Source organism: Xiphias gladius, chromosome 7 (genome assembly GCF_016859285.1).
Source record: "Xiphias gladius isolate SHS-SW01 ecotype Sanya breed wild chromosome 7, ASM1685928v1, whole genome shotgun sequence".
In the NCBI taxonomy this organism is placed as follows: Eukaryota; Metazoa; Chordata; class Actinopteri; order Istiophoriformes; family Xiphiidae; genus Xiphias; species Xiphias gladius.
Window position 1 is genome coordinate 23,760,718 of NC_053406.1, and position 27,550 is coordinate 23,788,267.

Consider the following 27,550-nt stretch of genomic DNA (forward strand, 5'->3'; position numbering starts at 1 on the left):
CATGTGAGAAATAGAATTGCGCTGCCCTCCCTGCTTCTGCATGATTTAAATATCTATGGAATGAAAAAGGACTGGGCTGTGGAGCCAGGTACAGAGGAAAATGAAATAAAAGACAGTAACTATTGTTTTCAAAGTGAGCATTTTCAGAATATTCAGAGAGAACAGTAGGTCAATAATCCATTACACAAGCCATCATGTCAAAAGTATCATAATAGACAAAGACTGCATCACACCTCTGGGAATGGCTGCTCATGGCTCCTGCTGCTGATAATACTGAAAACCAGTTTGAAGTGCGGCACTTTTAAAATGTAACATATTTCTAATAGTTGTGAGTGGTAAAAGCATGCTCAGCTCTCAGTACCGTTCTGACTAAAGTGGAAAACCACTACTTTTATGTATTTTCTTTGTTGCCTATGGACCGTCATTAGTCAAGTAATTATCGGGTAAAAATAACAGCTCTCACTCAATTTGCAATATGCAGACTGGCCATTCAACAAGGGGGTGTTTTGTTGTTTTTGTTTTTTATATGTAACATTTTGTTTTTCATCTCAGTTTACAGACAAAATGTGCAACACTAATCTCACTAATTTGATTTCAGTTATTGATAAGGTAATGCTCGGCTGTTAATGTGTGGATGGATGATGACAGGAACTACAAGTTCCTTCAGGAGATCTGATAACAGTTCACTGAGAGTCATCCCTCTAAAACAGGCAAACAGGAATGAACTCAGAAATTTCTCCCAAGGCTGAAGAACAAAGACAACAAACAAAAGTAAAGACCTGTCATTGTTTGTTACAAGAAAACAATATGCCTGAGGACAATAGTGATGTATAGTGTGTATCTTCTTTTCTGGGTTTTTATGTGATGCCCATAAAATTTAATTTGTCTACATTGTGTTATATTTCCTTGCCCACTCATTTAACAAAAATACAAGAATTTATACAGGAAAAATGCAGACCAGAATTGTAAAAATGGACAAATGGGATTATGCAGTACGTACGGGAAATATTGTGATCATCAATGTGGGTGAAACAAGAATGCATTCTCTGTATATCTATGTGGATATGTTCTATTTTCCATTAAATAAAAAAAAAAAATATTAGTATATCAGATTAGTTTAATTTTTACTTTTGTTTCTACTAAGTTTCAGATGTTCAGGACTGCAAATTGATTAGCTCAATAAAAACAGTTTCACCTGTATGTGTGGAGAGAAAAAAAAAGTTGCTCTCGGTGGACGAGCATGTAGTTTTATTCCAAATCCAAAACAACAAGTTTCATTAAGTATGTGTTACATATACCTAACACTAACTGTGTGCCTAAAAACCTAGGCCGTATATGTATTTTGTCTACTGTACTTGGAAGTAGCAGTGAAAAACTGGGCCATAATATAAAACTGAGTATAAAACTGCATTTACAGTATGCTAATGTGAACACTAATGTGACTATAATTTCGTGTTCATCCAATGGAAATTATTTTGTGACATCATCATTGCTGAAAGGTTAATAACTTGCAGTCTGTGAATTTGCATATTAAGATTATTGACTAAATGTAAAAAAAACATGAACAGTGCACCCAAAAGAGTCTTTCCTTTCCTGTAATGCCATTAAGATACAAAGTGTACTAAACAGGAGGCTGAATTCACAAGCTTGCATGCAGTTTGTCTGAAACTTTTTGAACATTTTAATTGGTTGTGTTCCAGAAAATTTAAATATTGTTACCTTTGATGGCTGAAATAGCAATTTTGGTTAAGACAAAAGTAGGCATGGTCACATATTTCTCTCTAAATGAGCATGGAATATAAAGGTGGAAAAATCAATTTCACAGTAAAGCCTAAGAAAGGCCTCTGAGAAAGACCCTACCCCATTTTTTCGGAGAGGCAATTATTTTGCAAAGCAGTAAGACAACAGGAGTCTGTTGGGCTGAGATACCTATAATGAACGAGCAGTGCAATTTCTGCCAACTATATGCACCAAAATTACCCAAAGAACCAAATCCTGAGATCAAAAATCAATGGAGAGAATTGACTCAGCCGAAACAAATTAACTGCACAAGCGATTAAATCCCTGTTTATAAACTTGATGAATTGAAGTCTTGCTAAACAGAAAACCTCCAGCTTTTCAATAACAGCTTCTTTTCATATGTAATGTTTAGTTAATTTAAACTGTAGCTCAAGCTACATGTTTTCATGTATTCTTTTTCTGAAGTTACTTAAGAATGCTGAGGTTTAAGTTACTATTAAGTATCTCTAAAAAAAGTACATTTAGCTTGTGATGAAACTCACAATAAGATGAATAGCAGCATGTAACACGATTATGCGTGTGTTCAGGTTAGAAATAGTGCCTGGTTGGAGTTGGGGTGAGTTTAACAGTATGGTTTGGGTGTCCAGTTCTTAGAAATTTCAACAAACTGCTACTTTCTGTTAAACGAGAGTTTAGAACCAACACTGAACTATACACATCATGTTAACAACTTTATACATATAATAATACACATAGTTATGAAATACCGATAATGACATTAATACCAGAGTCTGTTGATTCTCCATCCAGCATTCCTATTTCTTTGTTCATGATGTTTGCAACAACAACAGAACCTACTGTAGCAGTCACGGCCTTTGCGTTCATCTCACATAAACCAGATAGACACCCACGACAAATGAACCATTTCGGAGAGATTTCTTAAGTGCTTGTGTTGGTCGGAAATGCTTTTAATAGTCATTGCCCATTGCTGAAATTTTTGTTTTTACTGTCTTTGTCTGTATCTTTTTAAGTCATTCTTAAAATCCCCAAATTCAGAAAAGCAAGAAATGCAAAAACCCATACAGACAGGGAAAACATATTCAACAACAACTGCTCGATGAGCTCGATTTGGATAAGCAGCAACATTACAAACACTTTTGCCTGCCCATCCTAACCTAACCTAATCCTTAATTAAGTTTTGATGTTTGTTCAGGTGAGAAAGGGATAATTTAGATTTCAAATATGTGGTTAGTCTATCCAAATGATGTCTGTTTGGAAATTTGCTCCGACCTCTTGTTTACTTCTTTTTATTTGCAGCACTTGTGGCAGTTTGCTTATCCAAAGCATTATATTGAACATATATTTTTTTAAAAATCCAGTCTCTCTCTTCTAAAAATGTCCACAGTTTATTCAGAGTCTAACAGTCCCTAGAGACAAGACTCAAAAGTTAAGAAACAGTTGATTCCATTTAACAGTATAATTTAACAAGAAGACAAACACATGCTCTAGACTTATCACGGGAGACAATTGATCTGGAACTTAAAATTGTACACTCACTGCTAAGTGCACTAGTAAAGATATGCTAGTGCATTTTTGCATAAAAGCACACTAAAAGCACTGTAGAAGCAGAGGAATGGTTGATGGCACAACTTCAACTACTTCCAAGGTGCATGGAGAAGCGAAAAAGTCTATAGAGCTCAAAACCCCAAACAACACCTGCAGTAGTTAGGAACAACTTTATTGTCAGACCAACGCATTTCGGCTTTTGGCCTTCATCAGGGTCATAATAAAACATACTATAGACAAAAAAGCAGAAAAATTCCCAAACAACCAAAGATATGCATCCACATACATATCAGCCAATGGGACTTCTACAATGATGGGTTGGGCATATGGTTGTGTGGCTTCAGGCCGATCATTGTCCCAGGCTGCACAGCAAAAAGATCATGCCCCACAAGGGACGCAGATTATCATGTAAATTACTGTTACTTATTAACTTTAGACAATTTTATACCCATAGGCGAACTATGAACATTACGCTGCTGTCGTAAAATTATCAAGGTTAATGTCGTAGCATAACCTATGCTCAGTTTGCATTAGTTATATATCTAAATTTAAGCGTTGTTGTTTTGAGAGCCTAAACGAATACCATTAATTGTTTGTTCTTCAGTCACTGATGCTGAAACCCTCGCCTTAATAAAGGAAAGAGTTAAATTGGATCCTCTCTTCGGCTACATGTGTATCAAGTGTTTTGAGAAATATTCAGCTCCTCTACTTAACTAAAAGTACCAAAAAAGTACCAGCAATGTAAAAATACAATTATAAGTAAAAGTACATAAGTATTAGCAGCAAAATGTAGTTAAAGTATTAAAGGAAAAATACTGGTTTGGTCCTTCTGTCTGTCTTTCAAGAAAAAGGGATATGAAACGTTTTAGCCAGATGATGTTTTTTAATTCAACATGTTTAAAATTTAAGAATGATGATATGTATAATAGTAGATTTGTAGGTCCAATGTGTTACACCTATCTTGCATAAATTTAACAACTGTTTTCATACAATCATACTAATTGGGATGCATGTCGATAAATAGGAGTGGACAGGAGGGTGTCCGTGAGCAACCATTCTCAATGTGATAACCATCACTTTTGTGACTAGTAGCCTATATTCCTTTTTTTATTTCAATTCCAACCTTGGTAATGAAGTTGTCCCACTTTATGTAGCCTGCATTACACAACAAGGTAAGAACGCATGGGGAGAATCATCTAAGATGTGCTTTTCGTAGTCCACCTTCAGAACATTGTAGTTTGACCAAGCAGACCCACATCAATCCGACGTCGCATAATTAAATAGCTAAGTGTAAGTGCAGTCGCATTCTCTTAGCACCTTGTTGGTCCTTTCCTAAGTCCTTATGAATTTTCCTTCACATCTTCCCTTGACCTCATGATGTTTTCCACCGAGGTCAAGGAAAAGTGGTTAGGAAATAAGTTTTTACTTTTTTCCCAAACCACTTATTTTTGACTTTTTGACGTGATACTTAAATTTCTACGGTAGAGGCCTTGCCAAAAAAATGTACCTATTGGATGTGGCACAGTCCTACTTTAAAAACACTTTAATTAAAATCAAAAAACTTTATAAAGTGCTATACATCGAAAATGTAACAAGGTACATCATAAATATACATGAAATACATCCAAACCACTGCAAAGCCACATTACTGAAAGATATTCAGGAAGCACTATAAAAGCTCATTGAGAAGTCCTCATTCATTCCCCCTGGAAATAAACTTTCAAAATAGAAAATTGAAAATGGTTGTTTTTCCTGAGAAAATTGATATACTTAAAATTGTGCTTTTGATAAGTATGCATGTACACAAATGTATTAAAGTATTTACTTTAGTAAGTAGGAAAGTATTTGTCAGGTAATACATGCTGGGGCCAATTAATCCTGCTATTCAAATTATGTCATTCAAATAGTTTGGACTGTAAATCTACGGTAGAAATGTGGCCTTATCACTGGCTGATGCTTTTTCTGAGTGTTCCTGCTGCCACCATAGACCTTTACTGAAACGGTGTGGAATAACACTGTCAAATCTCTGAGACTCAAAGAGAATTGGAATGCTCAATGAGCCATGGTGTCTCCACTTTTTCCTCCGATTTAAATGCGAAAATTCATTATTTCGAAGATGTGAATTCCTCCTCTCCAAGTGTGAAAAGACACAAGCCCCCTCTCACATCCATAAATTATGATTCGCCCAGCTGTGTCACATTTACAATTGCCGTGCCATTACAGTAGATCTCAGTGTGTACAGTGTGTACCATTTCTTCTAATATCAGTGCTTATAAAGATTATTCAGTACAACTGTTTCTTACTATCATCTCTGAACACTACCTTTTGAATTTCTTACCTGAAAGGCCACTGATGACAGACAGGAGGAGAAATGGTTTCCATGGTGACCCCATACTTGTTGAAGAGGGTCCCTTCTGCAAGAATGTTAGCAGGTCTGCTTCTTCATTAAAGCTGTGCCTGCAAACAGAGAGAAAACAAGACAAGGTCAAATCTAGTATATGGCTGAATGGCGTATGATTAATGTGCAAATTGAGGACGTAGTTGAAAGCCGTAAAACAGGGAGAAAGTTAGAAGCTCATTCACGTCTATATCAGCCGTCTAATTCAACTGAATTGGACGCTTAGAATGGTGTGCCTGTGTAGGGAAAGCCCGACCTCATGCTGGTGGGGCAATGCTGGCGACTCTCTTCTATGAAGAGTAGCTAAGGTTTGTCCAAAAAGTCCCTAGATTTGTTGCCTTTTTGACAGAAAGTCGCTAAAAGGGGTCTGAAAAGTCTTTAAATCTAATGATAAAGACGCTAAGTTGGCAACACTGCCTGTAAACGCCCCCCTGATGACGTAATAGAAACTGTTTGCATCAATTCATTTTGAAAGACCATCATCACTTAGTCTATCACCTCCATTCATAAGCACACTGCAGAACTCTACAACTGTCCAAATCACTGAGTTAATCTCACTAAAAGACATCTCTGCATTTGATTTCTTGTTTCATGATCACAGCAATGTTGATATCGAACAATGTGCCGCAGAGCAGAGTTGCACATGACAAGCTTACCACCACTCCACTATTTCATGTAAAATAATACAAAGGGTTACACTTTTTCTTGTGATCTCATTGTGCACTCTATAGCTTCAACAGAGTCTTTGTATTTCTTGGTATTTATAGAACATACAGTATATGGTAAAAAAAGATATATATATTCAAAACATAATTTTTATATATTTTTCCACCAACTGTCATTAAATTCCAATGTATTCAGATACTTTACACAAAAACTAGAGCAAGTATTCAGTGTTTGCACAACTGATCTGCAGAGTTTGTTCTTGTTTTTAAGTTAAAGATTTTTCTAAACTCCACAGCAAATGAAAATTATTGCTGTTGCCCAGATAGTCATTTGAAGATTTCTCGAGTATGTTCCTGACAAACAAATAAACACACACATACACACACACACACACACACACACACACACACAGTTTTCCCATATTCAGTATTGGTATCAAATTGACACAAGCGTGCTCCAAATACGGAGTGTGAATAGTATGTGAATAGCTGCATGCAGCTTAAAGACCATGGCTGCTGCTGTGAATAAATGATTCTCTGAACAAATATTTCATGTAGCTTTTGCTTGATACTTGATATTCCCTAAAATAATACAGTCATCTACATAAGCATTTAAACACAACAAAGTGACCCAAAAAATATGGGCATATTCTCATGGCCCTACCATACAGACAGGCTGTTGTCAAACCACCATCCATTTTTAAAAGTTCTTAGTTATTTTAACTTGTGGCTGGATTTGTTTCATCAAAGAGTTACAGAATCGATACGGTTGCTATGTTTGCCTGCATTTTAATAAATCTTGCACACTGAGTTAGAATACAGGTTAAACTTCTTTTCCCCTCCAAGCGAGGACCTTCACTGGGAAGGAATAACACACAGGAGGTCCCACGCATGCAGGTCCCACCTGCCTCCATGCACACGCCCTGACCACAGTAGGAGTTGCTTGTGGAGTGACAAGGATGTTATTTCCTACTGGCTTAATATATGCTGACGATCACTTTATCTGACCTATTAACTGACCCCCTACCATTGGTCCATATGTATTGATCCCAAAGCCTTCTCTGTAACAATCAAACTAAGTTGTCTGTTGTCTTAGACTTTCTGTGTTCATGTTCTAACAGTATTGAAAATGTGAACATAAATACCACACTGCAGTTAGTTCCCAATAAAATGCACACAATTCCTAAAGCTGGGGCTTTCACTGATATTCAGGAGAAAATGATGTATAAAACGCTGCTCCTCTACTTATAGATGGAATTCTATTTGCAAACAATGCTAATGGGATACATTGCTGATGTGTGTAGGCTTACAACATAAAGAGAGTAAGTTGTGCTGACCTTGGTATTTTCCCTCAGAGCCATCCATCTCCACACAAAACCAAGATTTCTCCATTTATCTGATATTTTCAGACTCTCTGAGAATGTGTCTGAATGCACACTCCCTCTCCTTGTTACTCTCTCTCTCTTCCTCTCTTATCTCACTAACAGTCTCTCTCATCTTCATTTAAGTTGTCTGTGTCATTTAGATCATTATTGCAGTGGCACAGACAGCTCTGATGGTTGAGGGAAGGATGTCCAGATCCAGCAGGAGTCGTGTCACATTCATCATTTATGTCTCCTTGTCTTTGCCTCACCTCATTTGCTCCCTATCCTCCCAGAATGCATCAGCTGTAGAACTAGTGGGTTAAACAATTAATGACTTAGAAATTAGGCTATCTGTTATTTAAAGACAGAGAGAGAGAAACACAGAAAGAAATAAAGAGAGAGAGAGAGAAAGTGAGATAAACACAATTATCCATTAAATTCCTTTTAATGTGAGCTGTTTTTACTGCTTTTTTGCTGCTTGTTTGCCATATGTAATCTGCCATTCTTAGCTGTAAATTTAAACCTTTTCTCTACAGCTGGAAATAAATTAAAAAACTAAAAATGGGGACTGACTTAATGTTGCCATTTCTTGGTTTTCACTCTTTTTGTTCACTGATGTAAAGAATTAAATAGCTAAAGGTTGACTGTCTAGACAATTTTCTGCAGAGGCTGGTTAAAACTGCTCTCCTTTTTAGAAAAAGGTCCTCGCACTCCTTCACCTCACTGTGACGTTCCTTACATCTCACTTGCTTAAATCATAAAAACAGAACATACAGTTTGGTAGAACATGAGCAGAAGCCTATTGCATTAAAACACGCAAATCACCTCAGGAAAGGAGGCCTTTTCTGTCCCTTCTTTCAGTACTTCAATTTATTCTTGGCTGCACAGGTCAGCTTGTTGTCATATCAAACCCCTGGGTACATGTTTCACTGGACAACTTCCACAATAGCCCCCAGTTGGGAACCGGAGCCAGAGTCAAAACGAACTAAGCGGCAGGTGCAGTTTCAACTGATGCTGATATGAAGTTATTTGATCATGAATTCCTAAATGAAAGGTTAATTAAAGATAAGAGCATATATGGGTCCAAAATAAGTAAAACTGGCCCTTTTGAGGGACAAAATCCTGTCAAATTTTTACATTTGCACAATTTAGTCCCAGTCCTCTTCACTTCCGGCAGAGTGCAGTTGGCAAGTCTGGCAAGTGCCCATAACATTCTCACACAGCTGATTAACAATTCAATCAGTTACACTGCTTAGCCATCAGTGTTATAGTGCGCTGAATAGTTTGATGTTTTGTCTTACAAAAAGTGGCACACCAAGCTAAAATGTTGCATGGCTCACACATTTGCAAAGTGAATATGTAATGGCTTATTTACAGTTTAGGAAGAAAAGGAAAGAGCACTGGATAAGAATCAGCATCAACAGATACTCATCGTTATGGGATCAGTATTGAAAGTGAAAAATTGGTATCAAATAATCTAATATTAATTGTCACAAAGGTACAAAATAAAGTGTACTGCACATAACCTGCAAAATATCAGTCATGTTTACAGTAAATGTGGATACAATTACAAAATGTTTAGAGAACATATTATCGTGAAAATACTACTTTATTATTATTATTACCGTGTATTACACAATGGGTTTTAGGATATGAATATCTTGTCTACGATCAAGTATTTATCATTCTGAGAGAACATGGATCCCTTGTGTGTATCAAATAAAGTGGGACTTCACTCAGACAACCTAAAGTTCACCTCACTTGAGTGCTCCATGTCTCTCAGAACTCTGCCAGACATGTCATTTGTGGACTAGCTTTCACTTTCCAGTCAACCATATGTTGGAGAACAAATTGGTTGAATCGTTTTCAATTCATGAGTCAAACCTATACAGAGCATATACTGTAGGCTTTAGAGCATAATGGCATGAAAAAGTGGGCCCAATTAGGCAGGAATATAAAATATTTAATCCAATGAAACATGAAATTAAAGACAGTAAGGAAATGACAAGCAAAGCATAAACATAACAACTAATACACAATCCACCCATTAAATATATAAAATTATCCTAATTTAAATATCCTCTGAAAGTCATAATGTGGCCACTCTGCTATCCCTTTTAGCTACGTGCAGAGACTGTTATGCAGGCTTTAACTACAGGAACCCATCCAGCCAGAGCTTCATATACCCAAGAAACACTGTGTGCATGTCCGTGTTTTCCCTGGAAGAGGTGGCTCCTCTGTGACTTGTCCCTGTAACTCTTCCAGGTGTGTGCTATAATACATGAGGGGGCTGCGCAGCTAGATTCTGCCACACGTCTGTCAAGGCGCTCACAGCTCAGCCAGATGATTATTAATGAGGTAATGCACAGGGTGCAACAAGGTGCTCGGAGAGTTCTGAACGTGATGCCTCTCTTGGGTCTCATTGCTGTCATGTCATGCAGACATGGTTCTACAGACCGAGGTTTGACAAACCTAGTCACAAACATAGCCGGATAACATTCCCATACTCTCATCATACAGGACAGGGGCATGGTAATATTCTTGTAATAGTCTTTTAAAATTTGTATGAATGATCTGTTCACTTACATTGCAGTGTGAAACTCTACTTTACTTTTACAGGCACTGCTGTAGTACACGTACTATGCTATTCAGCACTGAAATTTTGTGTATTATTGACAAAAATTTGTATTATTTAACAGCTATGCTGTTTCTCTATTCATGCGTAAACAAAAAGATGTAATGGATCGAACCTTTTTATTTTTTAACAAGGTACTAACGCAACAAAAACTGAGTCATAAAGTAATTAAGTAAAGATTTATTTATACAGCACTTTTTAAAACATATTTACACAGTGCTTCACACAGACACACAAAAATATAAAATGTAACGTATTGTAATAAAGTATTAAATAACAATATCAAACACAGCACAGTGAGCAACAGACCAAATTAAAACAAACTAACACATAAGACAGGGAGAGAGGTCTAAAAAGGCTTGCTAAGATGGGTTTTTAGAAACCCATTAAAACTGTAATATCTTGTCTGTGTTCATGCATTATTTCCTGTTTTATTTTGATACTTAACCTGTTCTGTCATTTCAGTTTCCTGCATTGTGTGTTTCCCGCCCTTGACCAGCCGCACCTGCCTCCTATTGATTACCTGCCCCTGGTGTTCCTGTTAGTTCAACCCGTGTGTGTGTGTGTGTGTGTGTGTGTGTGTGTGTGTGTGTGTGTGTGTGTATATATATATATATATATATATATATATATATATATATATATATATATATATATATATATTTCCCTGTTTCCCTTGCCCCATGGCCAGATTGTCTTTGTTCCCCTGTGTGTTTGTTTTTGGCTTAGCTTGTCTGGTGGTTTTTTGGACTTTCGCCTGCTCCCTGCCTCATGACTCATTTTGTTTGCAGTTGGAGCAGAGGATGGATAAAAGGCCGAGATTTGAGGATTGGAGTGTTTGAGAAGTGGTAACAGGAGATCAGAAATGTAACAGGGGGGCAACGTCATGCAGTGCCTTATATGTAAGCAGCAGGATCTTGTAGTTTATTCTAAAATTTAGAGGAAATAAATGAAGAGATGCAAGAACGGGGTAATGTGGGATGGACGGTTCTAGTTAGTAGCCTGGCAGCTGCATTTTGAACCCGTTGTAAACGATTCAAAGCAGCTTGACTGAGGCATGTGTAATGGGAATAAAAATAATCAAGATGGAAGAAAATTGCAGTATATTAATAGTTTGAGATCCGTAGAACACAAGATGCATCTGATTTTAGCAATTTTTCTTAGCTGAAGAAAACAGGGCTGGATGAGCTTAGTAACTGCACCTCAACAAAAAAAAAATACACCACACTGGACTGTGCATCAACAGGGAGGAGGTGGAGTGGGTTGAAGGTTTCAAGTTCCTAGGAGTCCACATACCTGAGGACCTGACCTCAAGCCTGAACACCTCACACCATGGTCAAGAAGGCCCTACAGCACCTCTTTTCTGAGAACCCTGAGGCACAATAGACTCCCCCAAAAACTTCTACCCCTGCACAATAGAGAGCATCCTGACATACTGCCGCACAGTCTCGTGCTCCAGCTAGACCAAAGCAAACAGGAAAGACCCACAGCGGGTCCTCAAAACGGCATGAGAGACATCTACACGACCCGTCTCCACAAATAAACCTCTGACATTATGAGAGACCCCACACACCCCGGACACCCCCTGTTCACCACCCTCCCGTCAGGCAGGCTCAGAACCATCCGCAAATGGACCAACAACAACAGCTTTTTCCCTTGAGCTGTGGACAGGCTGCTAAATTGGTCCTTTGGGACCAGAAAATCCAGAAAGGGTGCACCAGAAATGCCTACCCAGTTATTTAACCTATCAGGTAAAATAACACGATTGAAGGTATCGAAAGCAATATTCACCTTTGTCTGCATGCCTAAGAATGTCCTTGGTCGCTCGTAGTAATGTGGTTTCAGTACTATGCTTGTGACGAAAGCTTGATTGAAATTTGTCAGTTCAGTAGTTGGTCCGTAATAATTTTTTTCAAGGATTTTGGATAAAAAGAGTAGCTTGGTCAATAAATCTTTAACTGGGCTGTGTCGAGAGTTTCTTTTTTGTTTTTTGTTTTTTACTGTTGTTTTTTTTTCAAGAAGTGGCTGAACACTTGCAATTTTAAATTAGTCAGGTACGGGCCTGAATGTGAAGAGAGTAGCTGATAATAGAGAGCAGGGAATGGGAGCTAAAACAGGAAAGAAGGATTTTAAAAATTTTGTGGGAAGTGTATCACAGGGACTGAACTACACTGTTTTAAAGGATCTGCAGGGAGCAAAATCAGATGGTAAACAGGATGGTTGAATGGGACGGAAGGTATAGCAGTCAGGGGTAATTTGGACCTCAGACCATCAGTCTTGGCAACAGAAAAAGAAGGTAAGAAGTTTTCACAGTGGAATGGAAGGAAGAGAGGGATTAACAAACTGGTTACTAGTACTAAACCAGAACCTTTGATTCTGTTTATTATTATTCATCACGCCAGAAAAGTAGGCAGCTTGCTCATCTTTATTAGTCTGGTTTAGCTTAAAAAATAGCTCCCTCATATGGAGTTGGTGAACTTCAAGTTTAGATTTTGTCCATCTACGTTCGACCTTCCTATATTCCCTTCTTTGTTATCTGCTGTTGTCATTGATCCATGGAGGTGTATTAATAACTGGGAAAGTCCTAGAAGTGTACGGAATAGAAACACCAGCGGCTGATGTAAACAAATCATTGTGTATACGTAAGCGGAGGCCATGATGACAAATGTGATACCCAGATATACCCTGATCCTGATTGTAATTATAGTTTTGACACTCCCTCATCTCACCTTGGCACCAATTCCAATTAGCATACATCTTGTGCATCAAAGACGGTAAGTCTATCTAAGGATGAGACCAGAAATTTAATTACTGCCATTCTAGTAGAGTACTTGTTACTGACAGCACAGACAGACACACACACACTGTACAACAGCAAATGCAGTAAAGAAAGAAAGAAAAAGTTCAAAGGAAATTCTCTGTCATTTGCGCAATATAATTTTACTAATTCATGAGTTTTCTATGTTTTTTTTAATCAAATTTATATGGAATACATGAAGTAAATAAAACGATAAAACGAGATTACATGGGGTTAGCTTTTCGTTCTTCTTCAAACTCCTAAATGCAAGGGCAATGACAGTAATGATAGTCATAGCATGGTTCTACATATAGTAATATCTGTATGGTATCAATAGCAACAGCTCAAGTAGTAGTTAGCAGTGGCAGAGGCAACCACTTGCCTTTTCCTTAGTAATCATGTGAATATGATCAACCTAAAAATATGTATAAGAGGCAATGAGTGAATGACACTTCACTGCTCTCTATCGTACTCATTCTGCTGAGCTTACTCCTTGATTTGTGTATTTTGTGACATGGACACTTGAAGACATGGGCATATAGATGTATTACAGATACAGGGTCTGACATACTGAAATGAACATGTGATTTTTTTGTATACATCGCATACATGTTAATGCAGTAAATATTTGAAATTGTATCATTAATTAGGCCGACAATAAGACACATTAACCTATATTCTAGGTGGATACAGACCTGGAATGAACCAGACACAAAAGCACCACATGCAAGTGTAGTGGGCTGCAGTAGTGCGGACAAAATACCAGGGTTCACTTGAGGAGCCACTCGCGAGCATATATTCAATTTGACCTACTTCAAAAGCTTCATTTGACACTGGGACCATGACAATACTGAGTCTCTCTATCCCCTTTCTCACACACACACTTTCTTCTATAAATGTTAAGGCACCTGTACATTTCGTGTATAAACAAGAGCTGGAGTGGATTTTCACTTCAAGTTACTCTCCCAACTCCAGACCTCGTTTTACTTGTGTAACTCTTCATCCACTGCTGAAGTGCGAACAAAAGCAACATTATTTCAGAGCACAAAGCACACAAGGCTACGGTAGTCTGTTATACGTAGCAACTGCTTTCTAATAGGGAGCTTGATCTAATGTAATTTTTGCTTTTATTGTGTTGTAAAAGCCTTGGAATTTGTTTAACCTTGAATCAAAATGTCTTATGTCATACACCAAGGACACTATTGTAAGAAAATCATATATCTAGATAAGCTTCAGCAGCAGTCAACTCGTGCAGCAATTATCTGTTTTACATGTCCTATGCCATATATGCATTTCTCAGAAAAAAAATATTTTGCATTATAACACAATAAAATTATGGCATCTTTTTAGAATGCGTAGTTAAGAAGACAACAATCATAGCTCAGAGATATGTTTGTTTTTCAGCCTATACAAGCTACTAAGCTCTTTAAAATGAGTCTCGTAACACATTGGAGGTTTTAATCCAAGTGCAAGAGGATAAAGTTAAAACATGATAATACGGGGATTACTTAACCACAGTTTCACTCCTCTGACCAAACGAAGCCCTTTGTTATTAGCACATCTTTTTCAGATTAGCCTTTAGCTAAGTCGTGTTGATGCCATAGCAAACCCTTAAAAACAACTGATAAGGGGGACCAGGTGCAGGAGGGGATAATGGTGAATGTTTGAGAAGTGGGCTTTTGATTGCACTTTCACCATTTTTAGTTGCAGGACTGGCAGGAAAAATATGGATGAAGAAAACAATGTAGATGAGTAACTTGCACTGAGCTCTATCCTCCCTCTGCAAACACCACTTAGCATGCCCTTGAGCAAAGCACTTTACCTCCATTTGTGCCTATGGACCTATACAGTGGCCAGCAATAAAACCTATACTGGCAAACTACCAAGTAGCTGTGAGAATATAGAGAAAAGAACTGCAGAAAAAGAACAACTCTACTAGATAAAAGAGGTTAAAAATAGAATTAAGGCTATAGTATGCTTTGAGGCGGGTAGTGTGTATCGTTTGTCCCACTATCCACCCCCTCAGTTGGTCAAGTTCCCATTCTTTCACTTGTCACTCATCTTGATGAGCTGTCTGCTTAGAAATGGGATGTAGCCAGAGGGAGAGGTAAACAGCATCTATAAAGCCATCAAAAGTGTTATAGAAGCAGGTAGTGAATGCAGCCAGTGCAGCCAATCTGCACACAAAGTCAATGTTCACCTTGGCCCCCAGAAAATGAAACGCAACAAAAATCACTGAAATGCCCATTTCTGGAAAAAAAAAAAAAAAAAAAAAGGGGGGGATGAAATGAAATTCATTTGTTACATAATTTATCGATGATAAAGGTTACATATTGCCATTTGATGGAATTAATTCAGAGATAAAAAAAGATTTTCAACGATTTTAGTTTTTTTTCATCATCTCGATATTCCGCAGTGTGTCACATACATAGGCTCTACTTAAAACCCTCCCAGGTAGATTAAAATCATGTGCTTTAATCCAAACCTCTAACATAGAGCAAACACAAACTTCTGAAAGCAAAATCTGAGGACAATTTCCTGCAACTGCCTTGAACAGTACACTACACAGTGGGATGGAAATGACACATTCAACATTTTATGTCATGTTTACATGTTGCTACTTTTAGAAATAGCCTTGTGTGTGAATAAAGAATAAGATAAATGTTGCTTCTTTTTCGTGAAGAGAAAAAGTGGAAAAAAGATTACGGGAAAGTTGTACAGGAATGTATAATAAAAATGTGGTAAAAAATAGAATGTACAAATTTATAATAGCACATTATTACATATAAAGGTATGTTCTGTGCTAAGGATGCATTGTCTATTCAATATTTGACCCATGTCTTCTGGAAGCAGTCTTCAAAGCATGTGGACTAATAGCAATACATGCTGAATTTTTTAATATAAACCAAACAGCTTCAAAGAACTTTGTAATACTGCCAACAGGTTAAAGGCACAAAATCCATCAAGATGCACGTGTGTATGAGAACGTTTAAGCCTTCACCTTTACTGATCAACTGATTTCAATAACAGTTTAGAGAAAAAAAAAAAAAAAAATCGAAAAAAACTTTAATAAAAAAATTAATTTACAGTCAAAGTGATTAGTAGTTTTTATTTTCCAACGAGGCAAAGCATGTTGTCAATACATGCAACTGGAAGAACATATATTCATTTGTTTTCATGATTTCTCTGATATGGCTCTTATATGCATAATGACATCTTTAGATAACAATGAAATGCATCTACCCCACACTTAGACAAAACAGACACAACAAGATGATCTATATTTTGTCTAAGGAAATAACCCAGAGGACACAACATGCAGGCAATAGTAGCTAAAAATACCTAGCAAGCTATGTTGGCACAGGGCATTCACCAACCATAACAAACATGGATAAATAAATAAACATGGATGTTTATAAATGTGTGTTTTGATTGTAACAGACTGTTGCTGAAGCAGCAATCATTTAAATTCCATTAATTGACCAATGAAAGGGACATACACCTTCCAAACATTTTATTTTTGTAAAACTGCACTCCTCAGTTTAATAATGTAAATATGAACAGTCTATCCTTGACTGAAAAGCAGAGAGTCAGACTGTAGTGATGATGAAATCTAGAGATAAATCCTAGAGCTGCCATCTAGACAGTGAATAACGACACAACTCCAGGGACACGACGACAGCACACACGGTGATTTCACTGGGACATGGGGACATTTTCTGAATCACAGCTGAAAGCCCTATATTCAAATAAAACTCATTTGGATGCAATATTTAAAACAAAAATCCTCTGAGCCAACAGTGTCATTCATTAATTCAGTCTCACTGGATCGACTCTAAAAAGGTCACCTGGTAACATCATGATTCAAGTCTTGATGCTCAGATTTACAGCTTAGGGAGGCACTGTGTTTGTGGATACTGAATTTGCTGTTCAAAATAACCCAAATAGCATAATCCAAGTTCTTTTTCGAGAAGACGTTCCCGTCAAGAAGATTTTTAGTTGACATGTATATACTTTTGCAGGCATTCTATATAAGACGTATTAAATTGCTGCTTTTCAACCCTCATTTACTCACTATTCAGTCTCAATTACTATCCAGTCTGACATTGGGGGAGAAAGATACAAAAGAAAACCAACAAGTCTAACAAGAGCAACATGAATGTTCCTATCAGTGTGTTATTTTCTTTGATGAGGTTTACAGGCATACAAGCAATGTATGGAACAATACTGGCTATCAGCATCGCCTAGAGAGTTTACATCTTCCCACCTGAAGCCTTTTAGTAATTCACACTCAATCCCTTGTGAGTGTGAAGACAGGCCATACCCCTTCTAACTATCCTCAAACCAACTCCAGGGATGATGTCTATTAAAATAGGGTCACTGATGGTTATCCAAACGGGTAATGAAAATGTAATTGGGCTAAACACTTGAGTTAATTATTTGGTCTTTAGGAAATATGCAGTGTAATAAGCATCAGTGCCATGCTGTAAAGTCTCAGTGAGTGGCTTTCAATTGGTATATTCATGTATCTGCTCGCTGCTATTTTTGATGCTTAACCATCCGTTCAGCTGGAAAGGATGTCTAGAAGTTTGTGTCAAGCCATGCCTCAAAACCTCTAAATTTGGAATGAAATTGCAAGCTGAATGATCGCTAGTATTGCCTAAAACAGCGACAATTAAGGTTATTTTTTGGTAGCCTTGTAATAAAGTGATCACAACAACAAAACCACAAAACTTCAGCCCTGTAAGAAGTTAATCATACTCCGTGAGACTACTTAGTGTGCATTAGTGTAGATCCACCGCCATTTCTCACACAGAGACATAAGAAACAACTTTGTTCTGCCCACGCTTCAGTGGTACACATTCACAGAGAATGGCTGGTGTAGATTAAAAAAATTTAAAAAATGAAATGTGAATGTCACACAGTACAGGTGGAATTCCTGGGGATGAGTGCATATTTTCACACTCTGGCCTCATGCCTGACATTCAACTGATTGTTACGGTTGAGGCAGATGATTTGTGAACGCTCAGAAACAGTTTCCTATTCATTATTTGAATGGTTTATCCATCTCTATCTCCTTCTTCACAGGCGAGATCCCAGAAACTACTGGCCCAATTTTGACAAAACTTGGCTGAGTGATGTGTCTTATTCTTAAAAAACACTATTTCACAAAATTACAATGATTTGCCTAAGGGGCCCCACATCAAATAAGAGAAATCGTATCTCCAGTTTTGTTTTGATGCACCATCATGAGAAAGTTCCCCAAACATTCACCATTATCCCGTCCTCTACCTGGTCCCCTGGCAAATAGTTTTTTTTCCAGATTTTAGAGAAGAAGTGGATGTTGCCATTAGTGCTCGGTTAGAGCAGTTTGTCAACAAAGCAACTCTATGTTGTATTTTAGATGGACATCACAAATTCACATTAATTTAGTCTCAGCCTTCGGCACATAGTTGTTTACGTTTATATGAAGTACAATGACCTTGTACCCTTCATACTGAGGTTAAAGTGAATTCATTACCTAACAGACATACTGCACAACTTCTTAAAAAACAGAGAATTAAGCTCCCATGGTCACTGATTACACCCTCCTTCTGTTACTGACAAAAGATTAAAAAAAAAATTTTTTTTTTAAAAAGTTATATAATTGTGATAAAACGTTAAAACGCTTCTGTACAATGTCCTACCCTGACTTCAGTGGGTCTCACCATGCATAATTATCTCCTCTGTACTTTTTGTTCAGTCTCTCTACCACCTAGCATAGCCGTCTCAAGTCTCTCGCTGCCTTTTTTCACCCCTCAATGGTTTTAATTGTCCTGATGACCTCAATCAAAAGACAATTACCAAAGGGAAGAGCAGCACAGGCAATTATAGCCTTCACCATGAGATAGAGCACACCTGAATGGAGCCAGCACCTTTCACAGTGGTAAAATTACATGTGCAGCCTGTGATGGCTGGCGTGATGAAGAAGTGAGCATGAAGTATGTGCCTGAAATGCTTGTGTGTCCTTAGAGAAGACTGAATATGAGAAGACACTGACACTTCAAAGCCCAGTGAGCAAGGTGCTACGGTTTGAAGTGGCATACATACATGAAGTTATGTGGAGGAAATCAGGGCAAGCTGAGATGAGTTGGAAAATGGGTTAAGAGGAACTGTAAGCACACAGACATTTTTTTTTAACCTTAATATTACTCTCTTATTAAGTTACTGAAAGAGGTTTTCTGATCATTTGGAAATTCTCTGGAACTCGCTTGCAGTCTGATAGTTACTGATTGTTGGGATTGTGATTGCAGTAAAAACAAGACGCATTCCATAAACCATAACATGCATTGTCTGATGCTGTTAAAATCCATCACTGTTTCAAGAATCAATGCAAATCACTGTCATTTCCTGGACTGAGGGAGGAGTAAGCCGCAAGAGTGTTTATCATCTCTGCAGCTGTTGGTGGGGATCATGGGAAGGGCAAACTGTTATTTTGTCTATTTATGAAGACATGGACAAATCAATGTCAAAGAAATAAAAAATGCAAAAGAAAATGTTGAATAATATATTTTAGACTGTGTAAAGTTAACGTAGTGGCATATCATGACATTATGATCATTTTGCATCATAATACAAATCAAAAAGCCGATTGACATATAAAACAGCAATACAATCAAGGTACAGGTCCCCTGATGAGTTGGGTAAATTTTAAAATGTCATTTTTAAATGTCACCTGTCTGGTCATAATGCCAGTATATTCACACAGTCATCTCTGCTATCTAGTCTTTTGATATAATTAAATTATATTTAACTGGCTTAACAATAAAAAATAAATAAATAAAGAAGGGATTTATTCTTAATGATTCACCCTATCAGCATTTAACACCCACCCCCTCTTTTCCAAACAATGCACTATGTTATTTTCTTGAAATAACCGGGAAGTCATTTTATTGTTGGATTCACTACAGAGGCTACCTTGGGAATTATACAAACCTGAGTTAGACATGGCTGCCCGGAGAGGACGCACCATCATGAAACCTGTTAAAGGTTGAAAATTGACATAAAAAAAATAAGTATCTAGCTATTTCACCATTGTTGATAATTCCAAGTGTTGTCTTCCAAAATTTAAGGAAAAGTATGCAGGTTTTGCTTTTTATATATATGGTGCAAACACATACATACATGTGTATGTTTATGAGCATCTGAACTTGGACTGCCAAATTCATTGTCCCAGAAAATTTGATTCCAAACTGCCCCCCTGAGCTATTCACATTAAACTGGCATCTGTAAACAAGTCAGCATGAGTAAACAATTTGGGTGTACACAGTGCCTACACAGTGAAAGTCTGCCCTTAAGAGTGCATGTGAGGTCAAGACTAGTAGTAGTAATAGTAGCTATAGTAGTAGTACTGTGAGCTAAAGCAATTAAGCACCAAATCAGGCAGCAGTATGCTAACTTTCTAAAATGATAACACTACGTAAGACCACCCCATTCCACTGTAACAACTACTACATGAAGCTCATGTCAAAATAAATAAGTAAATAACTGGATCTAGTCTTTATTTCTATTCAAAGTGCATTTACAAAAAATCCTGAACCCGATCAATAGGCCTTAAGCTGGGGTCAGACTACAGGTGTTCTGGGCCGATTTATCCCCGATTCACCCCTCCCGACGGTCGGAGGAGAAATATGGAAGCCCAGTTTGCCACCAGAGGAAAGGCCAGAGGAAAGGAGCTCGACAGAAGTAGAAAGTGGACTTGACGGGGTAACTGCAACTGTGAATCTGGACACAAATACCTGCCCTATCTTTTAAGGTAGAAGTAGCACTGCACAAAAGGAGGTCAAAAAAACTGTTTCCATAAACAAATAAGTTTACTAACTGATCTAACTGATCATTCATTTATTCTAATAACTAATGAATCAGCCTTTCCACTTTCAAGTATTCAACCAAGCTGTCATGGAGGGCGAAGAAAAGCTGGCACTTCTGAGCCATGTGACCAAATGCAGCCAACAGAAAAATGTGTCATATATAAAGGTTGTGTTAAACTGGTAAAAGGATTAGAGAGGCACTCTTAATACTGGGCAAGCGGTAAGCATGAGTCCATCTGAAGTGGCCTTATTTCTTTTGAGAAGTCATTTTTGTGGATGGAAAATGATTTTACTAGATTCCCATCGGTGACAATGCAAAAGCAGATAGTACATGTAGAGTGGCAAGTGCACTGGAATACCTTCAGTGCTGAGAATGACACGTGTTTACCTCCAGCAACAACCTGATTACCTACACCTGAGCCTAATCAAGACGACAACTTCAAATGAGCAGCCGGTGACACATTTTACTTCTGAAGTTCAAATGTTAGGAATTTTAATCATTCTCAGCTTCGTTAGTTCTCCTTGCTCTTTGATAATTTATTCATATGTATGTACATTTTTCATAATTCTATATTTTAAACAACATTAACTTCTGTTATAAACTGGACATTAATTCTATTTGTTTTGATTGTTTGCCTTCCCTTTCCCAGATCAAACCTGCATTTCAATGCCCTAACCACTATTATAAGAATCTTATCATTTATTGAATTTAAATCAACCCTTTTTTCCACTATTAATCAAAGAGCCCAGTCAGAAATGTGTTAACAATTTGATCAGAATAAGCAAATTGCTTTTGAAAGAACTTTCATTACTTTTGAGAACAGTAGGTTTTATAGTTTAATTGAAACGTGCATGTTAATGCTCTCAATTTACTTTCTGTTTTCCAAAAATTTATATTCTCGCTGTGCATGCTCAAGCACTTCAGTCAAGTCAAAGATGTTCCCCTGGGAGGATGCACTACTCTCTCTTCTACTGTTTGTCATTTACAAGCGCTGTCTCCCACTCCTCTGAGTGGCGAATATTTCTCAAGGGATCTTTGAACATGTGACACTTCATTGTTTTGGGAGGATAAACAGAGGGCTCGTCTTCTGTTTATCTTTGCGTTTTAACTCCAAAGCAGTATGTTCTGATGAATCTCTTTCTTCAGTGCAAAAACACTGTTGTAAGCTGAAAATGTCTGAAACAGATTCAAGTTTGCTTACTGGACATAGTGCTGAGCCATTCTTTCTTTGGCTTACTATGAGACGAGTAAACAAACAAAATTCTATCTGGTACATGTAAATACTTTTGTGATTATTGTTGATCTCATTGATTACGTTCAGTTAAATAAATAAACAAATGAATGAATGAATGAATGAATGAATGAATGAATAAATAAATAAACACTTCAAATACACACAGCCACCGGTGTATGTTGTGTCTAACTTAAGCAATGGAATAAATATGAGCAAAGGCTCTAAAGATAATTTCAGTCCCCAGTGTTTTAAACAGCATTCCCAAAAGGACACTTGCATCCACATCACATCACAAATTCAACACATGTAGCAAAACAAACAGTATAGACACCTGTCAGCGGACCCTCACAGTAGTTCCTCAAGATATTTACTAACTATCCTCTGTACTTTAAAACCAGAATGAGCATCTAAATAACTTCATTTTTCATACACTGTATTAAGCCCTACCTTTTGTTAATTCTACATTTGAAAGCCAATGACTTTTCTGAGAAAATCCTCTGAGTAGTGCGATTAACATCGCACTATCACCACACCAGCTCTCAAATGCCATCTCACCCAAGAATTTCCACCTACACCATCCATCTAGTTGAAAATACGGTAATGAGACAGCTGACCCTTCTCATAAGAAAAGTAAAGAAAAGGGAAAAAAAAAAAACAATAACCATGAATATTTAAATTTGCCAGCTCAGCTGTTTTGAGTTGTTATATGTATAGACAATCAAAGGGCAGCACACTTGCCTGGAGTGAAACGGCTCACACAGCAGAAGGCTCAAAAACAATAAAACTGTCTTGAAAAAAACCATGTCATATTAAATTTCAAATTCAGTTACTAAGGTACTATTATATCAGTTATGCATTTAAGAGTGCCAGTTGGTAATAGTGTGTCACCTTAAACACCTCAAAAAAATTGGGCGATGGTTGGCCACAAAAAAAATCAATGATGGCCCAGGGACACCCGATGGCTCAGTGTACTGGGTTCATAAACCTTCACAAAGCCGACTGAATCTTCTATAAAGGTTCTGTTTTATTCCAAGTGTCCTATCAGAGGGGGGCAGACAGGTCACACAGTGCGGTGAATTCACTGAGTCTAAAATGGCTTGTGGGGCTACATCTGCCCATGCTCAATAAATATTAAGCCTAATTTGTAGCTCATGCAATGTACCACGATACGAATTAAATTTTGCAGGCGCCCAATTGTTGTAATTTAAATCCTTTCTCTCAACACAAGTAAAAACACATTTACAGTATGACACCTGAGTCTGCCAAAGGGCAAAATCCCTAAAAGCAAATAGTTATTTTAAGGTTCTTTCGTTCTGTGGAGAATATGTATGAAATAATCAATTCGTTCTGACCTTAAATCAATGACAAAACATTGCTTTGCTACAGGCAGTGGCTGACACAGACTAAATAACCCATGAATCCAAAAATATCCCTCTGTAATATTCCTCTTTGTTGACTAAACTCTTTTGGACAAAGAAACCTTATTTTAACTGTTTAGTTAAAAAAGAGGCTCTGTTTGAATCCCCACAAGCATGAACATATGGTACGTGAAGCATTACACAAATCACATTTACATACAGAATATTTCAACCATCTACTTTACGTCTTTGCACACAGTTTTGAAGAATCATAATGTTGGCCATCCTAGGCTGCTGCTGCAAAACACACACACACACACACACACACACACACACACACACACACACACACACACACACACACACACACACACACACACACACACACACACACACACACACACACACACAAGCTCAGCACTTCAATTTGTCCCCATTCACAGAAAACAGCAGAAGAAAGGTTCTGTGCCACACAATTCTGCTTTATATGGGCTCTGCTGAAAATTGAGATTTAATGAGTATGTGATGTGGCATATGAAAGGGCTGTCTCAAGGCTCTTTGTTGGATCTCTACAGCTCAGGTCAGCACAGTTAAAGACACCCACTTGTGCATGAATGATACACTTTAAACAACAAAAATGACTTGCTACTTAAAATGAATTAATCTAAATCCAGACAACTGAGGGGCAAGGTACCACTGATGCTCTATTCCTCAAAGTTGTATATGCAATGGCAAGGGTGCATGTCTTACTGGATGTTTCAGGATGGATATACAAAACAAAGAAAACACAATTTTGTTACAAAGTATAATGAAATGAAAGTTTGGCTAGTTGAGATGCAAAACCCAATCATAATCTATCAGACTACCATTTTTTTTAAAACAAAATCAGTGTTTTCGTACCTGAAGTTGCTTTTATGGTAACAGCAAGTTAGAATAACAAATGAAATCAGAACTTATCACACGGCAACACTGTCAGCTACTGTCACTCTATCTGGTGGAAATTACAGGTTGCTTCGAAAAGTGTTTCTTTCCTATATGTTACAGAATCTTACAAAATAGCTGGATAGGACGTGTCTACCTCTGTATTATTAGTGTATACTGATGTAATAAAGTATATATTTACAAAATCCATTAAATAATGAAATAGCAGTGGTGCAAAGTGAGATAAACCCTGATGACATAGTGAAGGCAAAGAGAAAAAGGAAAAGCACAGGTAGACTTTTAAAAGTCTTTTTCAAAAGTCTTGCTTTGATGGTACAATCCCTGTGAATTAGCCAAAATGCTTTTAAAACCTGATTAAAAATCATGTTTTGAATTATGTTGATCTCTGACTGAATGCAGACGATTAAGCTAAGAAGCAGAGGGGCACATTGAGTCAGAGTTGGAAAGAGGAAACCAACTATTAGATCCGTGGTGAAGTTAAGGTTACATCTAACATGGCAATTATCTGACCTGATTTCCCCTGCTCAAACCAAGGAGCACAAGTTGCTATGGTAACTATAGTAAAGCCCCTAGAATTAAAGCCGGCAGTAAAGGTGCTTTTGGAAAAGCCTGCAGTCACCCTTCATCTTCTTAAATTGCTTTCATAGAAATGTGATAGTGTTGTGACAGTGATAACGTATGGTCAGTTTTGAAGAGTCCCAGCTGAAAAGTACAACAGCACAACAGCTATTGAAATGTAGATGGGCTTCCGTGTCACATGCTCATCCCCAGTTCAATGCTGTACACTACCGTGGCAACTTTGTGGCAATGATATATAGATCTAATTAATTCTCAATTTATTTGAATGCGATCTCCGCTGTCTGGCTCCCTAGGTGATCAAGTGCCTTCATCTCCTCAATGGAGAATACAGTGATGCTACTTGCTGGTTTACATTAGCGACCAAATTGGGGATTTCCGTTTTACTCGACTTCTTGAATCCAACATCATTCATTGTGATGAACAAATTACAGATAATAGTTGTGGTAAATTTCATTACGATGCACCAATAAAAATGTGATCAATACGAATAGAAATCTTAATCCTAAACTGTAAGATTCAAAAAAAGGTTTTCACTCACTCAAAATGCATTACGGCAAAACATTAGGCTGATAACATTAGATGGAAAGGCAACATAATCAACATGGCTTCAAGAATTTAACTCTTCTTCTGGCTGTTTTGACAGCACAACATTTCATAAGGATTTGGCTTTGTGTAACTTTAATTCCAGTGTGCCATAAACTACACTGGAATATTTATACTGTGCCTTTGTTTTCATCTTACCTGTTCAAATGAGTAGCATGAATCTTCCACGACCTGTGTACATACAGCAATAACCAAATCAGCTTTAATAGTTTCATCTTCTGAACATTTAAATCATTACATTTTCTTTAAAAATGAGTCTTAAAGAGTGGAACATAGAGCGATTTAAAATAAAATCCATTGTGTAATCCTTAATTAGCATAAATGTCAATAATATAATCAATCATCAATTAATTTTGCACATTTGTACTGTGAAACTAATACGTACTAACTCACTAAGAGGATACATGTGACAATGACCACTCAAAGCAGTTTGAATGATGAAGAGGAAAATTGATTTTCTGTGTACCTCTTGTCATTTTTCATCATCTCTTATCATTATCAATGCACTATGATAAGAGAAACAATCATGTTGTTTACAATTTTGGACCAGTCAGATTTCAAGTGAAATCACATACACTTAACTGTTGTGCAGTCAACTCTCAAGACTCTAAATCTCTATTGTCCTGGCTTATTCAACGCCCTGCTTTATTTTCATGGCATGCTGATATCAACAGAAACTAATGGCTGACTGAATGGTAAGTTAAACTCAGTCAAATACCTAAACCACATAGAAATGCTATGGAAAATGGCTGACAACAAATTATGCACAGGAGAATGGTCCCTTGAACCATTCCAGACCCCTCTGTGTTCTCCCTTTGAAAGACAACTGATTGAACTAACTAGCCAGAGTAGATGCGTGTGTCTGTTCCGCACCACTATACTCTTTGTGCAGCAGATTTTTGAAGTAGGTGATTAATTACAAGTGTCCAGTCGCTGACCAGTTGAAAGCTGCTCATCAAAGGCTCCGAGGAGAATTCAGCTAAATAATTTTACAGCTATATTGTTAAGTGAATGTCTTGAACTTTTTCAAAACAGGCTATAACGGATTCTGGCACTTTGATAACTTAAGGCTGAATTTCAATATTTCAGTTTACATATCTGCAAACAACATTGTTCTGTCATCTCTATACTGCCACATCTCCCATTAATCTCCCATTATCTTAACTATTACATCTAATCATCTATCGGACTGCTAGAAAATTACACAATTCAGTAGCATCAAAGCCATTGCTCACCAGTTGCTTACCTTATCATTTTATTAAGAGCTAATCATTTTGAGAGATGCTACAAGGAAGGTTGAACTTTGACTTGTGAAGTAAAATGTCAACCATGTGAATTAATCACTACATTTATTGAAATTATTATGGCAGAAAAATACAGAACAAAAAGAATTCAAATCAGAAAAACACCAACACTTCACAAACCAATGTCTTTATCTCATTTGTAATAATATAACATCAATTTCTTTCAGGACCACTTGCTAAATCGCTGCATCCACAATGCTACATGCATCAGCTGACAGCTGATGTCAACAAATTGTGTTAAACCAAACATCAGCATTCACATCACAATAGTAGTTTTGAATAAAAGCATCATAGCTCAGCTTTCTTTCCTTTAAAATGCATCCATGCTTCTTTCTTATCCAAATGCCTAATGAGGCTTCGCATCAACCTAATATCTGGAGGACATTTTACCTGTCCCACATTAGTCAGAGCATACATTCTGTATACTGATGTACAGTTTTTGCCTGATATTGCCAGTTCACATTCAAGTTGGTCATTCACTCTGTGTCTAGATATTGCATCAGATCAAGATTTT

The 27,550-nt window shown here is 37.3% G+C and overlaps 1 protein-coding gene across 5 annotated transcripts in view; it reads right to left on the minus strand.

Annotated features, from left to right (window-relative positions):
* The window catches only part of cntn5 (contactin 5), a 107,063-nt gene that overhangs the window by 72,073 nt on the left and 7,440 nt on the right, over nt 1-27,550 (minus strand). For all 5 annotated transcript variants that reach the window (XM_040131461.1, XM_040131460.1, XM_040131464.1 and 2 more), the window contains exon 3: nt 5,645-5,763. In XM_040131461.1, coding sequence (XP_039987395.1) covers nt 5,645-5,699 — 55 coding nt within the window. In that variant the 5' untranslated portion in view covers nt 5,700-5,763. The remainder of the gene's footprint in view (nt 1-5,644; nt 5,764-27,550) is intronic.